General features: G+C 56.0%; 1 protein-coding gene across 2 annotated transcripts in view; it reads right to left on the reverse strand.

Moving 5' to 3' along the window:
• Nucleotides 1-2,656: 2,656 nt before the first annotated feature.
• The window catches only part of HIVEP3 (HIVEP zinc finger 3), a 130,288-nt gene continuing 117,816 nt past the window's right edge, over nt 2,657-15,128 (reverse strand). The window contains exons 6-8 of one of the 2 annotated variants that reach the window (XM_082614036.1): nt 10,981-11,067; nt 5,749-6,647; nt 2,657-4,624 (exon numbers count right to left, since the gene is read on the reverse strand). In XM_082614036.1, the coding sequence (XP_082470162.1) occupies nt 3,815-4,624; nt 5,749-6,647; nt 10,981-11,067 (1,796 nt within the window). In that variant the 3' untranslated portion in view covers nt 2,657-3,814. Of the gene's footprint in view, nt 4,628-5,748; nt 6,648-10,980; nt 11,068-15,128 lie in introns of both variants that reach the window. The other variant, XM_082614035.1, reaches the window with a different exon arrangement.

The raw sequence follows: 15,128 nt of genomic DNA on the forward strand, positions 1-15,128 counted from the left end.
ATTTTTTTTTTCTTTTGCACTGATATATACCATACCAACATTGCAAGATGCAAGTGGAGAAACTGGAGTTTAAATAAAATTACAGGCAAAACTACCCCATCCCAGTGTGGTTGCTGTACATATCTACAGTACGATTTTTGGAATGTATTGCCATATAAGAACATAGAAACTCTCTACAGACAATTTCACATACAGAATACATACACCTTTTAGAAAAAAAAAGGCAAATTTTTATCTTACAGAGAGCGTGTATCTTACATTTGCCTATACGTTTCTTTTTTCGGTTTCTTTTTTCTTCCTTTTTTAACACTAGGTTTAGTAAAGTGATCATAAGTGCCGAAGCGGTTTTCCAATGGAAAGCGGACGGGATTCGCGATGCAGAAGCAGAATTGGTGGAACAGGTCTTTAGGAACTTTCTCTCCTTGGTCAGTGCTGCGGATCTGTCTCCATGGATGGCTGCCCAGGGAGGACTTTTGCTTTAAAGAAGATTTGCCTGGAGAAAGGACTAGAGAGCAATTCAGCTCTGTTATCTTGCTTGCTCCTATTCAAAAGGGCTGGGTGAGGATGGAGCATGAGTTAGAGGGGTCCGGAAACTAATTCTTTCAGACTTTTTCGAGGAGGGACTGCTGGGTCTGGAAGTTGGAGTTGATGGAGGAGGGAGAGTGGGAAGTTCACTGCTGTCAGCCTCCTGGAGGGTTGCAGTGGTCGGGGCTTTGGCGTGGGGAGGGGGAGTAGGCTTGTAAAAAGGCGCCTTGGAGAGGAGCAAGGTTAGTACCCAAAATGGCCCTGAGCTTGCTGAGGGTGAAGGGCATCCCGGAGGGTAGCCCTGGGGGGCAGGTGGCTTGGACTCCCCAAGGCAAGGGCTGGCTCTGAAACCTTGGCAAGTTGGCCCACACCCCCCAACCCTGCCGACACCCGAGGACCACAGCAGGCCTGTACCAAGGAACGGCCATCCGGCACATTTCAGCAGAGCACATGACAGGTGTCCATGCCAACAAATCAGCACTGCTTTCTCTACCGTGTCCCTTAACAGGGACAACAGGGTCACAGGCAAGCTGTGAATGTGCAAGTGGTTGGGAGCAGGGCAGTGGGTGCTGGGGTGCGGGGTGGGAGAGAGTGCGGAGTGAGAGTCTTTTCTACATTATGAGGGTGGGCGTGTGGGCTGGGAGCTCTGTGCTTGGGGGAGCCAGAAGAGAGGCTGGCAGAGGGGCTTAGAGCCATGCTCAGTGACACACGGCCAGGGCTGGTGGCATCAATTCCATTTCTCTGGGCACCTGTGTGGGGCAGTAGCCCTTTGGCCAGATTGCTTGCACAGTGTGTCTCTGTCATTGAGAAATGGCTCTCCAGTGATTCCCGGCCCCCATCCCCTCTGCCTGTGCCTGTGAGCCCCAGTGGCCGTGAGGACTCTCCCCTGCTGGCCACACCGGCCATATGACTAGGCCTCCAGAAAGGAAACCTTGGCAGCTGGGCTGTCTGAATACAGGGGGGAATGGCACCCAGGAGAGCTGGGGCGCAGGGCTTGGGGGAGGGGCCCGGCCACCCCCAAGGTCACAGGCTAGTCTAGCAGAGCCCAGTCTGCTACTTTGTAGGTCTGGGGCTGGAAGATCTGGCCCAGGAATACTTCAAGCCTCGGCTGAAGCAATGCCCTTTATCCAGCTCCCAGGCCTCAGTGCTTGAAGTCTCCAGTCCTTGGGCAGCCCCCTGGGGTGGGGCCGGAAGGTAATGATGAGGAAAGCCCTGGCCTCTGGCCTAGGCTGTGACTGTGGCTCAGGCTCCTTCCCACCTCCTGCCAGACCTGACCAGTGCCTGTACAGCCAAGGCTGTTGGCCTTCTTCCAGGGGGGCCAGGAGCCCCAGACTCTGGGTCAGACAGCCAGGAAGTGCTGGCTAACCCCACCCCCTGTACCCTGGAGCCCAGCAGACCCCCAGGTAGGCCCTTCCCTATTGTCCCCTTTTTGTCTTAGCCAAAGGGAAATGAGCTAGGTGGTCTGGCTGGAGGCTGACCTGTGACTGGTTTGTCCTGGCAGCAGAGGCCAAGCAGGGAAAGGTCCTGAACGGGCAGAAGAGGGAATTATGCCGGAGGGCGGGGAGCTCACAGATGTGCCCCAGCCCTATGCACCTTATGGTGTCCTGTCTAAACAACAGCTCAGGAGCCCCTTATGGCCACACGATTCATGCAGCCTGCCTGAGGAATGGGGACTGGCCAAGGAGGTCTCTGCTCTGCAGCATTAGCACCTAGCCTGGCTGGGCCATGACCGTGGTCCCTGTGCTTTCTCCCCCTGGTAGAAACTAAAGAAAATGATTTCTGGATGTTGTGGAAAACCCCACCCATCCCAGGGCTGGGTAAACATGCTAGAGTTCAAGTTCCATATTTCAACTTGGGATTTTAATTTCTAGTCTTTTTTTTTTTTTTTTTTTTTTTTTAACAAAGCAGGCTTTTGCACCAGGTAACACAGGGCAGCTTCGTAAAGGCGGAGATGGGGATGAGGAAAGAGGCACTAGCTATTACTGATTGCTTTGGAGAAGAATTCAAATGACCTTGGACAATAGGAGGCTGGGCGAAATATCAAACACCATTGTCTTTCCAGGTTTATATATATATATTTAATTTTATTTTTTAAAAGAGATTTAAGCCAACCAATAGGAGGCCTGGGCAGTTCCCACCAGTCATGGTTTTGGGTACTTCCTGGGGGCAGTGGAGGCCTGACGGTATGTGGGAGGGGGACAGGGGGACCAGTCCTGCTGCAAAGTGGTCCAGAAATGAGTCCTTGCAAACTTCCAGTGCTCAGCACTGGAAAAGCCCAGCCATGGAGGAAATAGGGCCCTTTGTACCCCAGGGACCAAATGTAAAATGAAGCCCAAGCCTGGCCTCAGGAATGGCAAGGCAACGCACCTTGGATCTTGACCCCCAGGGGTTGGGCCCTGTCACTTCAGCCTTGTGGGTAGTTTCTAGAACAAGGACGGCAGCCAGTGGCTGGGACCCTGAGAGCAAGGCCGAGGTCAGGTGCTCAGGAACCAGGAGATGGATGGTCAGGAACTTCTTTCCCAGCCCAGAGGGTGAGGGTGCGGTGAGGAGCAGAGTTGCTGGGCCGGGGGGCAGGGGGATTTGTCTACCGGTCAAGTGCCAGGATGGGATCGTGACACAGACCACCTGGACGTCTGGGAGTCCTAGGGAACCAACCAGCTCCTACCTTCCTACCCGTTCCAAATATTTTGTGTTGAAGTCCTAGGAGAAAGAAAGTCGGAGTTTTCTGGGCCTGCCCGTGGAGTCTCCCTGCCTGTCCCTCTGCCTCAGGCTGCTGGCCCTTCTGCTGGCAGCCGGGGGAGGCCACTAGCTGGGGTGGGATAAAGCAGCAATAAATAGGAACCATAAACAACTGTACATAGGAGTGCTTGCTTTTACATTTAATTATATATATTTTTAAAGTTTCTTTTTTCCTCTCTCTCTGCTTCAGTGCATTCCCCTTAGCAACTGACCGCCTCTTGCCAGCCTTGGGGGGTGGCTGCTGACCACAGTGGCCCAAGGTGAAGCCCCACCTAAATATTCACAGCCTCAAATACCTCGTGGGGTTTTTAAATGTTTGTGTGTGTGTGTGTTGTTTGTATCTTTTCAAGCAACAAAAGGTCACAGAAAAAGGCACAGGTAACTGCATACATGGTGGGACGATAAGACAGACGGGGGCTGAGCAGAAGCTTCTTGGACAGAACAACAGATGGGACAGGGAGCCCATGACAGCAAGATGATTCGAGGAAGTCGGCTGGAAACGTCTGTTGTCAAACACCGGAAGCCAGATGCTGAAGCGGTCGGGGAGAGGCTAAGTGCTCCGGGGCCCCCGGTCCTCGGGCTGGTGTGGAGGTGCCCCGGGCCCCCCACTTCCCGAGGGCTCGGGGGAGCCCTGACTGGTCCTGGGTTCCCCGGAGAGGTTCCTCCTCCGGGCTGGGAAGCGAGCGGAGGCCTCGGCCAGGCAGCCCACGGAACTGCTGCGGTCCAGCGGCGGGGTGGCGGAGGCCGAGGGGTTGGCCAGCGCACGCGGTGACTCCAGGCGGGGGCTCCGGGACCCTGCCCGGCGGCCCTGGGGTGGCCGGGGCGAGGCCTCGGGTGGGGTGCGGGGACTGTGCGTGGGCACGGGCTCTGCGGGCACCTCGGCTGCGCGGGGCTCCCAGTCGGGAGGTCTGCCCAGGCCCCTGCTCGTCCTCCCCCTCTCCTTGGGGTGGTCCCTGGCCTCCAGCTCCGAGGAGAGTGTGAATTTGGAGACCTTAGCCACGGGGGACACGGAGGCCGATGAGCTCTCGGTGGGACTCCAGCGGGCTCTCTCCTGGGCCTCCCGGGCCCCCGTCAGGTCGCTGCCACCCCCTGAGAAGCCGCTGACCCAGGCCGTGCTGGGCCCGGGGAGCAGGGTGGGGTGGGCCCCCGGCCGGGCCTGTACCATCTGGATCCCGCCGATGGGAATCAGGGGGCACGGGGCGCGGGTCAAGTGCTGGGAGTGCAGAGGCAGGTGGCTGAAGATGTTCTCCTCTGTCCGGGCCGGGGTGTGGCCGTGGAAGTCATGGGGGGTGGAGAAGGGTCGGGAGAAGAGAGGATGAGCAGGGCCAGGTGAACAGGAGGGACTTGGCGACTCGGCCTTCTGCTGGGGTCAGAAAATAAGACAGAGTAAGGCGAGGATGATGTGCTGGGCACATGGAGACCCCAAGGCCTAGAGTGAGGAGGGGACTCGCTGAGATCACAGAGCAAGTCCTGGCTGAGCTGGCCCAGAACCGAGTCCCAAGCCCTGTCTACGGTGTTGCCCTGTGGGGGTGCCCTCGCTGGAATGGTGACCATGGGTACACTCAGGACATGGTCCCCTGCCTCCAGTCAGCTTGTCTGTCTTCTGAGGATGGGGCTGCCTGGTTGGCCCCTATGCACCTGGCCCTCTGTCTTGGTTCTGTGGTTTCTCTTGTTCCTCAAATGGTACTGACCCAACTTAACCCTAGAATATGAGTTCCCACTCCAGGCTCTTGGCCTTCTCCCACCTCCAGGAATTTTCACACGACCCCAAAATTAAAAATCAAGTTAAGATTCCTAGATCTTGTTCCCCCTGTAGCTTGAATCTCTGCTGGTGGTGAGCAGCGGTGTTGGGTTATGACAATCTGGTGACAGAAAAGGTGTTGAGAGGGGAAAGGTAAGTGGACAGTGATAACGATGTCAGCTCTGGCGATCATGACAGCGGTGGTGATGGTGATACTGTGACAACCGTGATCAAGCTGATGGGGTGGCTGGAGTGTAATGATGGCAGATGGCAGTGGTGATGTGACAGTGACAGTGCTGATGGCATGACAGGGATGGTGTTGGCTGCAGTGACTCTGAGGGTGCTGGTGGCAGTCATGCTGGAGATGTGATGATTTGGGTTGAGCTCTGCCATCTGCTCAAAGAATATGTGGAAATGGGGATGGGGATGGGGGTGCGGAGGGAGCAGGCACAAGTATTTACACTCACATCCAAGGCCACACAGCTCATAAGTGGCAGAACCTGGTTTTAATCCTGGGTAGTCCAGCTCCAGAGTCCATGCTCTGCTGCTTCGGACACTAAACTAACTGGTTTCAGGCACCCAGCACAGTGCCTGGCATAGGAGGTGCCCAGTACACGTCTTCTTGGTAACCGCTGAGCTGGCAGGGGTGTAGCTCCAGGTCTGAGGCCTCAGGGAGGTGTGAGCTTACAGCCCCCGACCTGCCAGCGAGAAGCGGCCCAGCCACCCCGGAGACGGGAACTCACCCACGTGGAGGTGCAGGTCTCCGCTGGGCTTCTGCCGAGAAGCTTGTGAGGTAGAGGCGCAGGTGGGTAGAGAGCCCTTGGGGCCAGCCCTGAGCCTGGGCCGCGCTCGCCCACCGAGGGGCTGCCTGGCCCCACCAAGGCCCACTTCCGTGGCAGCGCTGACCGTGGCGGTGACTCAGCCTGGCCTGGAGACCATCTCCTCGTGGGCGAGTGTCTGTGCGGGCCTGGGTCTGTGGTGCCCTCGCATTCGGGGGGCAGTTCCCTACCCAGGGGGTTGGGGGTGAGAGGAGACAGCTCGAGTCTCGGAGACCCACGGGGGAGAGGGCCCATCTGGGGGCCAGGTGGGCTCGGGGCCGAGGCCAGTGGCTCTCGGGCCGGTGAATGTCGCTGGGGAGACGAGTCGCTTTTGGTTAGTGAGTGTTTTGGGGCGAGTGGTGGGCGGCTGCCTGCTTCTTTGCTCGGGGACCATGGCCTTCTTGGGGACACGGCCTTGGAGCTCAGGACCGAGCCTGTGTCCTTCTCCATGGGGCCCGGTGGGGCCGGTCCCAGCCGGGGGAGGCACAGGATGCTTTGGCTGGACATGGAGCAGCTGCCGGCTGCCAAGCGCTCGGCTTCTGAGACTGAGCTGCTCCTGGTGGCCTGGTTGCCAGAGGTGGCATGTGGGGGCTGGGGGCCCTGAACAGGTGAGGAGTCTGCCGGCAGCGTGGCTGGCGGGCCGGGCGGGGGTGCCTCCGAGGACGGTCCTGATGGCTCGTCCTGGCTCTCTTCCTCGTCCTCATCCTCATCTTCGTCCAGGTCCGAGTCTGAGTCCGAGTCGTCCAGGTCTGAAAACTGGTGCTCCGCCACGGCCTCTGTGCCCTCTCGCCCTTCCGAGTCCTGGAACGGGTCATCGCTTGTTCCTGAGGGGCAGACACAGGAGACCCGAGGTCAGAGCCAGCCCCAGGTTGCTCTGCTCTAAGCCCCAGAGTCCCAGTCTGCAAACTGGGCCTGACAGCCACGGCAGTGGCACAAGATCGTTGAGAGGATGGGAACGCTTTGTAAATAACCACAGCAAAAATTACCTTCTATCTACCATGTGCCAGGTTCAGTTCTAGGGCCTGCATGTGTTAATTCACTTAGTCCTCAAATAATTCCGCCGGGTTGGCACTATTCTTATCTTCACGTTACAGATGGGGAACCAAGGTGAGAGAGTTGAAGTCACTTGTCCAGGTAAGGTAAGTAGTAGGGCTGGGATTGAACCATAGCAAACAAGATAGGTCTTTTCTTTGTTTTTTTTTTTTTCATTAGTATTTCAGTGCTGGCTCCACCATGAGCAAGTTAAGTCACCCTGTTGTGCCTCAGTCTCCCCTTCTGTCAAATGAACTTGACAGTCTCACCTCACAGGGTTTGCTAGGCGGAGGAAACACACTCCTGACACACAGCAAGGACTCATATAATTATAGTCACTCTTAATACAACCATGAAGAAATCTATTACTCTGGGACACAGCAGCCTTGCTGGCCAGTCCAGCAGCACTGGGCATGGTCTGTTTACATACACGTCTGCCACTGTGGCTAGGCTGCTGCTGGCTGATACAATGGTCTCTGGCAGGTGGCAGGCCCTGGCCTCTCTGGGGGTTTGGCTAAGCTGGCCTCAGGCTGGCTGCAGAGCAGGGCCTCATCCCAGCCACTCATATCCAGAGAAGGTACTGTCTTTGCAGAACCCCTGGTGCTCCCAGCTGGGGGGTAATGGAGCTCTGAAATACCAGCCTCCTGGTCTGGCTTTTGGTGGGGCAGCTTGACCAGCTGGGTCACCGCTAACAGGACACAGGCCTAGTTTGGGGATCTATGAAATCGGCAGCAATCAGGACTCCAGGGGGAGCTCTGCTAACATCTAGCCCACCTGGAAGGCTCCTGAGGGTTTGGGTCCTGCTGGCCCAACACTAAGCTCATGTCAGTACACACTCAACTAAGGACCAAGAGAGCTGGACACACAGCTGACTCAGGCCACTGGTGCAACCAGGCTTCTGGACCCCACCATGCAGAGCTGCCCTCGGGGTAGAAAGCCCAGCACTTGTGCTTTCAAACAGCTCAACACACAGCAGTAAGATGCATGCAATGGATGACAGTCAGCATTCAAGAGGATGTAGGTCCAAAACTATGGGGTGGAGCTGGAGCTGGCAGGTGAAGGGAGGCCCACGGGGCCAAGGGCATGGCCTCCTGGCAGCCAGGAGCAGAACAGTGAGAGTGGGGAAGGGACTGGGGATTGGTAAAGGAGTAGAGATGGCGAGGGGGTGCAAAACATCACTAAGTTTTGCCCCACGCATTTACTTTCCCGCCTAAGACTTTAGCGGGGGGGCCCCGGAGCTCACCTCGCCTCACCTCTCATTTACATGCGGAGAAATACAGGCCCAGAGCAGGCAAGTGCTTCCCCAAGATCACCCAGAGAGTTCAGGACTAAGGTTTACCACCCTTGCATTATGACACTGCCAGTTTAAAAATGTTTTTATGCATTGAGAAGCAGGAAATGGTCTGGGCTTGAACCTTAGTTCCACCCCTTCCTTGCTGTATAATGTTGAATAATTTAGTTTTTCTCTCTGTATTCAGTTTCCTTGTCTGTAAAATGTGAGTAAGACTAATAAAAGCCACCTCATGAAGCTGTTGGGAGGATTGTGAGGGTCTGACACCTAGTAAGTACCCAATAAACCTTAGCTATTCTCATCCCAAGTACCTCACAACCTCAGCAGACAGGAAGCAATGAGAGCATCTCATCTTGCAGTTCAAGGTCAGAGGGGTGGTGCTACTAGTCAGAGTCAGGACCAGCGGCTCCTGATATTCACCAGGAAGGATCCTAATGTCCCTTTTTACAGATGAGGAAGTTGAGGGGCAGAGAGGGCCGGTGGCCTGCCCCAGGCACCCAGCAGGAGTGATGGAAGCCAAGGGTCCCTTGCCCAGCACAGGGTTCGCAAAGCCCCCCACATCTGGACTCGCTCAGGGCTCTATGGGATGCCCCAGCCGGACGGCCCATTCCCAACGCCCCTCACTGTCAAGGCTCCACAGAGCTCCGCCTTTCTGTGGCCTGGGACCGGAGGAATGAAGCTCGCTGGGGCGCCGAGGGGGTCCGGCCACACGGTGGCGCTGGTGCTCAACCTCCTCAACCTCAGGGGCGGGGCTGCGGCGTCCGCCCGGCCGCCCGTAGGCAATCTTTCCTAAGCTGTGCTCCCAACCGTCACTTCGCGACTAACAGACAAGCTCCTCCCCGAGCCTTCCTCATCGCAGGAAGTGGCAACTCCGTCCTTCCAGTTTCTTAGGCCATAAACCTCGGAGTCATCCTTGGCTGTTTTTTTCCCTCATGCTTCCCCGCCCCACTACGTCAGCAAACCCCTTCGGCTCTACTTGCGGAATGTATCCAGAATCCGACCACGTCTTCCCACCTCCCGCGGCCCACCCAAGTCCAACACGTGCTCAGCCTGGATCACTGCCTCCAGCCGCGCCCCCTACCGGCCATCCTCTGCATACAGAGTCAGGGAACGGCAGAGGGCGTGGCTCCACCAGGCGGCCAAGTCCATCCCTTGGCCTTCACAGCCACGGCTCTCTCAGACTTAATCTCCCCCTCCCACCCCCGCCCGACTCTGGCCCTCAGGGGCTCTGCTCCTGCTGTTCCCTTTGCAGGGAGAGCCCTTCTCCAGGCGCCACTTGGCTTTCTGACACCTCGCCTCATGTTCTCTGTTCACACCACCGAACAGAGAGGCCGCTCCCCAAGCTTCCCAGCCCCTCACGGATGTTTTGCTTCATACTCATCACCCTTGCCCTATTCCACATTTGTTCATTGCCCAGCTCCCCTCTAGAATGCAGGCTTCCCGAGTACAGGAACTATGTTTTATTCATTGCAGAATCTCTAGCACCTAGAACAGGTCTTAGAACAGGTCTGGTGTTCAGTAATTATTTCTGGAATGAATGCATTGATTTCATCCTCAAATAAAGTCATCCTTTTTGGCCTCATTGGGAAAATGAAGCTGGGAGAGGGGCAGGGACAGCTCAGGGTCCCTCAGTGGACCCCCGGTGCAGTGCTCGTCGGAACGCCCACCTCCCACCCAGGGAGGGCTCTGGGCTTGGGTGCAGCTGCCCCATCCAGCCCACCAGGCACTGCAGCCAGCGTTTCTGTCTGACTTCGGGCAACTGCCTTTACCTGTTTGAGCTTTACTAAATGTCTTCAACTGAAAACGGGGCAACACAAGTTTCTACCACAGTTACGGGGACTCAGTGAGACATCTGTAAATGGCCTGATGTGCTTTTTTGATAAGAATGGTAACCCCACATCCTCATTTTTGGGGGTACAGCCCCAAGTTCACTGTGTTCTGTTCAATAAAGGTGATTTATTTCACCTAAAAGGAAATGTGACCTAACTCTTTTGTAAGGTTGTAGATACATTCCCAAATCAGAAAACAAAAACAAACGAGACACAGACACACACACGTCTCCTTGTCACACTGTAATTCTTGATTCTGATTTTAGGGAATCCGGTCAAAGGTTTGCCCAGTGCAGGAGGAATACCTCTGGCCGCTCATCTACCTGCCGAAAAAGCCCCTCTGGCCTCCTCCCTGGATGCTGAGGCTGCACAGGGCGCAGCCACACACACTGCCTTGTCTTCTCAGAAACTGGCTCTAATGTGGCTCTCATCTTACTAACGGGGGACTGAGGTCAGGGTGCGGTGCTGGGATAGGGGATGGGATTGGGAGGTGACATGGGGCTGTCAGGTCTGACAACCTCTAGCTCTAAAAGGCCCGGGCGTCAGGCTCATGCCCAGAGTGTGTTTAAGTGTGAGTGTGGGTGTGTACCTCACAGCGTCATCGTGAGAATTTGCCAAGATAATCATGGCACGTGTCTAGAGCATGCCTGACACAGAGTGGGTGCTCAATCAATGTTGACTGTAATTACTCATGTGTTAATATATTCACCATACATTCACTGAGCACCCACGGGCTGCCGGGCGCTCCACCTGCCTGGCAGACCTTAATGCACCACAGCTACGACTCCCAGCACGCACTGTAAAAGTCTAAGGGGTGGGGGCGGTCCTCCTGTGAATTTAACCTCTGTCTCCCTGCAGTTGGGAAAACTAGAGGGCACAGAAGGGGGAGAGGAGGAGGCGGAGCAGAGAGGAGGACAGAAAGCAAGGGGAGGGCAAGGGGGGCAGGAGGAGAAGGGGGGATGGAGAGGAGGGAGAAGGGGGAGGCGGGAGCTGGCCATTCATTACCTTCTTCGGCTTCCAGCTCCTCCAGCACCCCCGTCTCTTGGCACTTTTTGCTGTGGGCCTTCGACTTCATATGCTTAGTCAGATTCCCTGGAAAGGAATGAGAACAGACTCAGGGTCGGCTGGAGGGCAGGGGCCCAGGGCGGCGCCTGGCTGGCAGGTGCTGGGACGTCCCTCTGCCCAGGTGCTCAGGTGGGATGTGCAGCCACAGACCCCGTGCAGGATGGCACTGAGGAGCTGGGGGGAGGGTGGGGGAGGGGTGTGAGGGGACAAAGGGTAGAATGAAGAAGTGAGATGCTGATTAAAAAGACAAACCAAAAAGAAATTAAAAGACAAGTCATGTGTAATAAGTTTTTCCTGCCTTTGATTTAACTCTGGGCCCAGGAGCTGGTGACACTCATCAAACAGGATTCCGGGCCATCTCAAATACCGGGATGAGATCAGGGCTCCCATTAACCCAGCATGGGGGATGGGTACTGAGGATGCCCTTCCAGCTGAGGACACCGTTAGGGCAGCCCACAGGGCAGCATCTTAGGGTTTGGGAAGAAGAACCAGGACAAAGTTACTGTTAGAAATGGAGAGAGGGCAGAGGGCGTAGAGAAATCTGCTAGATCCGGACCTGGGAGCCACAAGGCTGGGGCCCAAGTCCTGACTTCCTTAGAGAGTCATGTCCCCTTCCCGGGCCTCCAAGGTCACTGCCGTGCAGACACAGCCGGGGGTGGTGGTGAGTGCAGCGAAGGCCGAACTAAGGCTCTGCCCCTCCCCAAGCCTACGAAGCCCTCGGGGTGTGGCTGACTCTGTCCCCAGTGGGCTGAAGAGCAGAGGTGGCCGCTCTGTGGAAATCAGGGGAAAGATAGCGACACCAATTCTCCCCCATGTGCGCACAGCACTTCACAGGCCACGAAGCCCTGTGGGCAGGCTTGCTCTTTGAAGGCGCAGCAGAGGGCCTCCAGCCTGCCCCAGAAGGATGCAGGCCAGATGCCTCAGGATGCTCCTTTGGGCTCAGCAATCACCTCCAAACTGTGATGTGCTCGCTGTTGCTCTGTAGATTGCTGCATTTCCATATGGTAGTTCATACAATAAATTGTAAATTCCTTGAGTCAGGTGTTCTGTCTCACTAATCTTATCAGTTAGCAAGTTTGAGCAGATAGATGGAAGAGAGAAGAATGGACTCCAAGAAGAGACACATAGAGAGATGGATGGATGGATGGATGGATGGATGGATGGATAAGTGGGTAAGAGGAAATATGGAGTGATGAACAGGATGAGCGGGAAGGAGCTGGCCAGAAGGATGGGATACTGGATGAGTAGATAAGCAGATGGATAGACAGATGGAGGATAAAAATAAATGGAAGGATAGATGGAAAATAGATCAATAAACATATGAGAGGATGGAGAATGGGAGAGGAGGAGACACGGGTGAGCGGGAGAATAGCTGGCTGGATGCAGCACACACAAATGCATGGGAGGACAAACAGACAGGAAGATAAAAGAATGGGCAAGTGAATGGAAGGATGGATTGGTGAGAGGGCAAATGGGAGAGGTGGAGGAACAGATGAGAAAATAAATGGGAAGATAAATGGATAGGAAGACAAACTATTCGGATGAGAGGATGGGAGAAACGGATAAACAGGAGGATAGATGGGTAGATAGATGGGTGAATAGGGAGAGAGGGCCCATGGATGAACCGAAGGGTGCTTCTTAATCATTCTGAGAATTTTAAGGGACCTTAGGGTTTTGCTGAGAGGGTAAAGAGAACCTTAAGCTGAGATCGCCTGAGGTGTGCAGGTCTAGGGCGGCAAGGATGGAGAGAAGCTCTTTCTTTCCTTCCCTTGGTCCTAGGCTGTGACTCCATCCTTCCCAAGTCAGATCTTCTTCCGTTAACTAGACGGAAACCTGGATCTTCTACTTGTGGCCAAATGGAGAGCAGAGCCATAACTTCCAGTCATTCCAGGGCCGGAGGGTCCCCAACATTCCCCGTCCAACATCGTGGGCCTCTGCCCTCACTGTTGTGAGCAGGCAAAGCCTGAGCAGGACGTCAAGGGGGTGGGAAAGGCAGCTGGGGTCTTCCAAGGGCCAGAGAAACTGAATATCCTCTGAGGTTCTGAGACCAGCCCGCCACCCCCTGACTATCCAAGACCCCAGGGGACTATGCACACTGCTCATTCTGGCTATGACATTATTGTTGTACCTGTTCTGCCTGGAAGGTTCGGGTCTCTACTCAACCAAGTTAGATGCCGAGCACACAACGGGCGCGTAATAACCACGAGTGGGAAATGCTCTTCTCATCACAGAAGCAAAGTATTGGAAGGGACCTCACAGACCATGTAATCCACGCCCACCAGGCCCAGGGTCTTCCTGCTTCTGTTCTAACTCCCGGCCCTGGTGCTGATGATGCCATTAGACGAGATTATCAGGTGACGGGATGCCATGGGAGGGATGCTCCCATTCACCAACACGGCAAACCAACCAGTCAAAGCCACACTGCAAGCTAGTGCACAGCCCCGCGTGGAACCAGGTCTCAGGACTCCAGAGACCTTGCTTGCTCCACTCTGGCAGAACAGAACCAGCACGTGTAGGAGCTTGATGGCCTTGGGTTTGAGTCTGGGCTCTTCCACCTGTTAGCTGCGTGCTCTTGGGCAAGTTTCTTAACCTTCTGAGCCCCAGTTTCTGCAACTGTAAAGTAATACCTACCTCTCGGGGACGCTGGGAGGAGCTGATGAGGAAACATGTAGAGTGACAGTGGAGTGTGCCTGGCAGACAGCAGATGCCCACCACGTGGAGCCTCCTTCCTTCCCATACTGTGTGCCCCCCCCCACCAAGTAATCACTCTTTTTTGAGCACCCAGGGGACTCTGCCACAGTCACGGGGGTGTGGAGGAGAGAGATGCTGAGATGATGCTCGTGTTGTAGCTGGCTTTACCAGTCAGTCTGGGCTCAGGAACCCCCAGGAGAAGGCACCGGGCAGGCCCTGGACGCCAGCTTCTCCTCTGCCCCTGCCCAGGGAGGAGGTGGGAGTCTGAGTGGCTGCCCAGATAGGCCACGGGGTTACAGGACCGGATGTGCAGCCCTGAGCATTATCCGGCGCCCGCTTTTGGTTTCCCCTCCGTGGGCCTACCTCCCCCTCTGTGAATTGAGGGAGGTGTACCAAATGACCTCAGGTGTCTTTCTTTGGCCTGGACACCATTTCCTTGTCAAGGGTCAGAGCCTGGGCTTGCCAAGCAGAGTTCACAGCTTCTCACCGTCGTCCCAGAGCCCCCCACCAAAACCCCGACAATCCTGGAATGAAGGAGGAAAGGCAATTGGATGGAAAAGGATGGGTGTCTGGAACAGAGGTGGACCCTCCACTGAAGGCATCAGCCAGTGACCCTGTCTGCCCCATTCAGCTTTGGGCTTTGACCAACCACCCTCCCTCGGTCCCTGAGGCCTGCCCCAAACTGCCAGCTCTGTCCCGAAGCGATCGGTGCAACGGCCTGTACCCAGCACAGCCACTCTGCTGGCCTCTGGGAACCTTCTGAGAAGATGACATGGGACCCCAGGCCCCCACAGGGACATCCCAGTGGGTCTTTTCTGGCCGCACCCACCGAGACAACCCCTTGCTAGCGCCCAGGGGCCGGAGCTGCTGCCACGATGTCTAACACAGAGACGGAGACACAGACAGGCAGACAGAGACAGACAGGAAGGGCTCCCGGGCTGGGTGCAGCCAGGTGGTGGTGACGGAGGGCCCTGAGGACCACCTGACCCAGCCTCATCTCTCGTGCAGCCTGGCTGGGCCCGAGCCCGAGGATGAGGGGAGGGAGGAGATGGAAGCAGCTGTATGGAGGCAGGAGCCCTGAGAGGAGGGGACCTTTGGCACCCGGGCTGGTGGCTGAAGGGTCCATGACTCCAGGGAGAAACAGGAGTGTCAGTGTCCTGCGGCTTCCCTCGCTCCCCGCCTTGTTCAGAGAGAGCCTCAAGAGGGAGCTGGCTCTGCTTCCACCTGCCACCACCCTTACCGGCCCCCCTCTAAGTCCCAGAGGTTGACATTCCATGATTTCGGGTGCGTTCACTGCTCCGGCTCTGGAAGGTGTCATCTTCCAGAAGCCTCTAGGAGCATTTGCAGAGGGCTTAGCCCTTCCCTCATCACAGGGTGAGAGCAAACCCTCCTGGGCG

This window comes from Mesoplodon mirus (genome assembly GCF_964341445.2).
Source record: "Mesoplodon mirus genome assembly, chromosome: 3".
NCBI lineage: Eukaryota > Metazoa > Chordata > Mammalia > Artiodactyla > Ziphiidae > Mesoplodon > Mesoplodon mirus.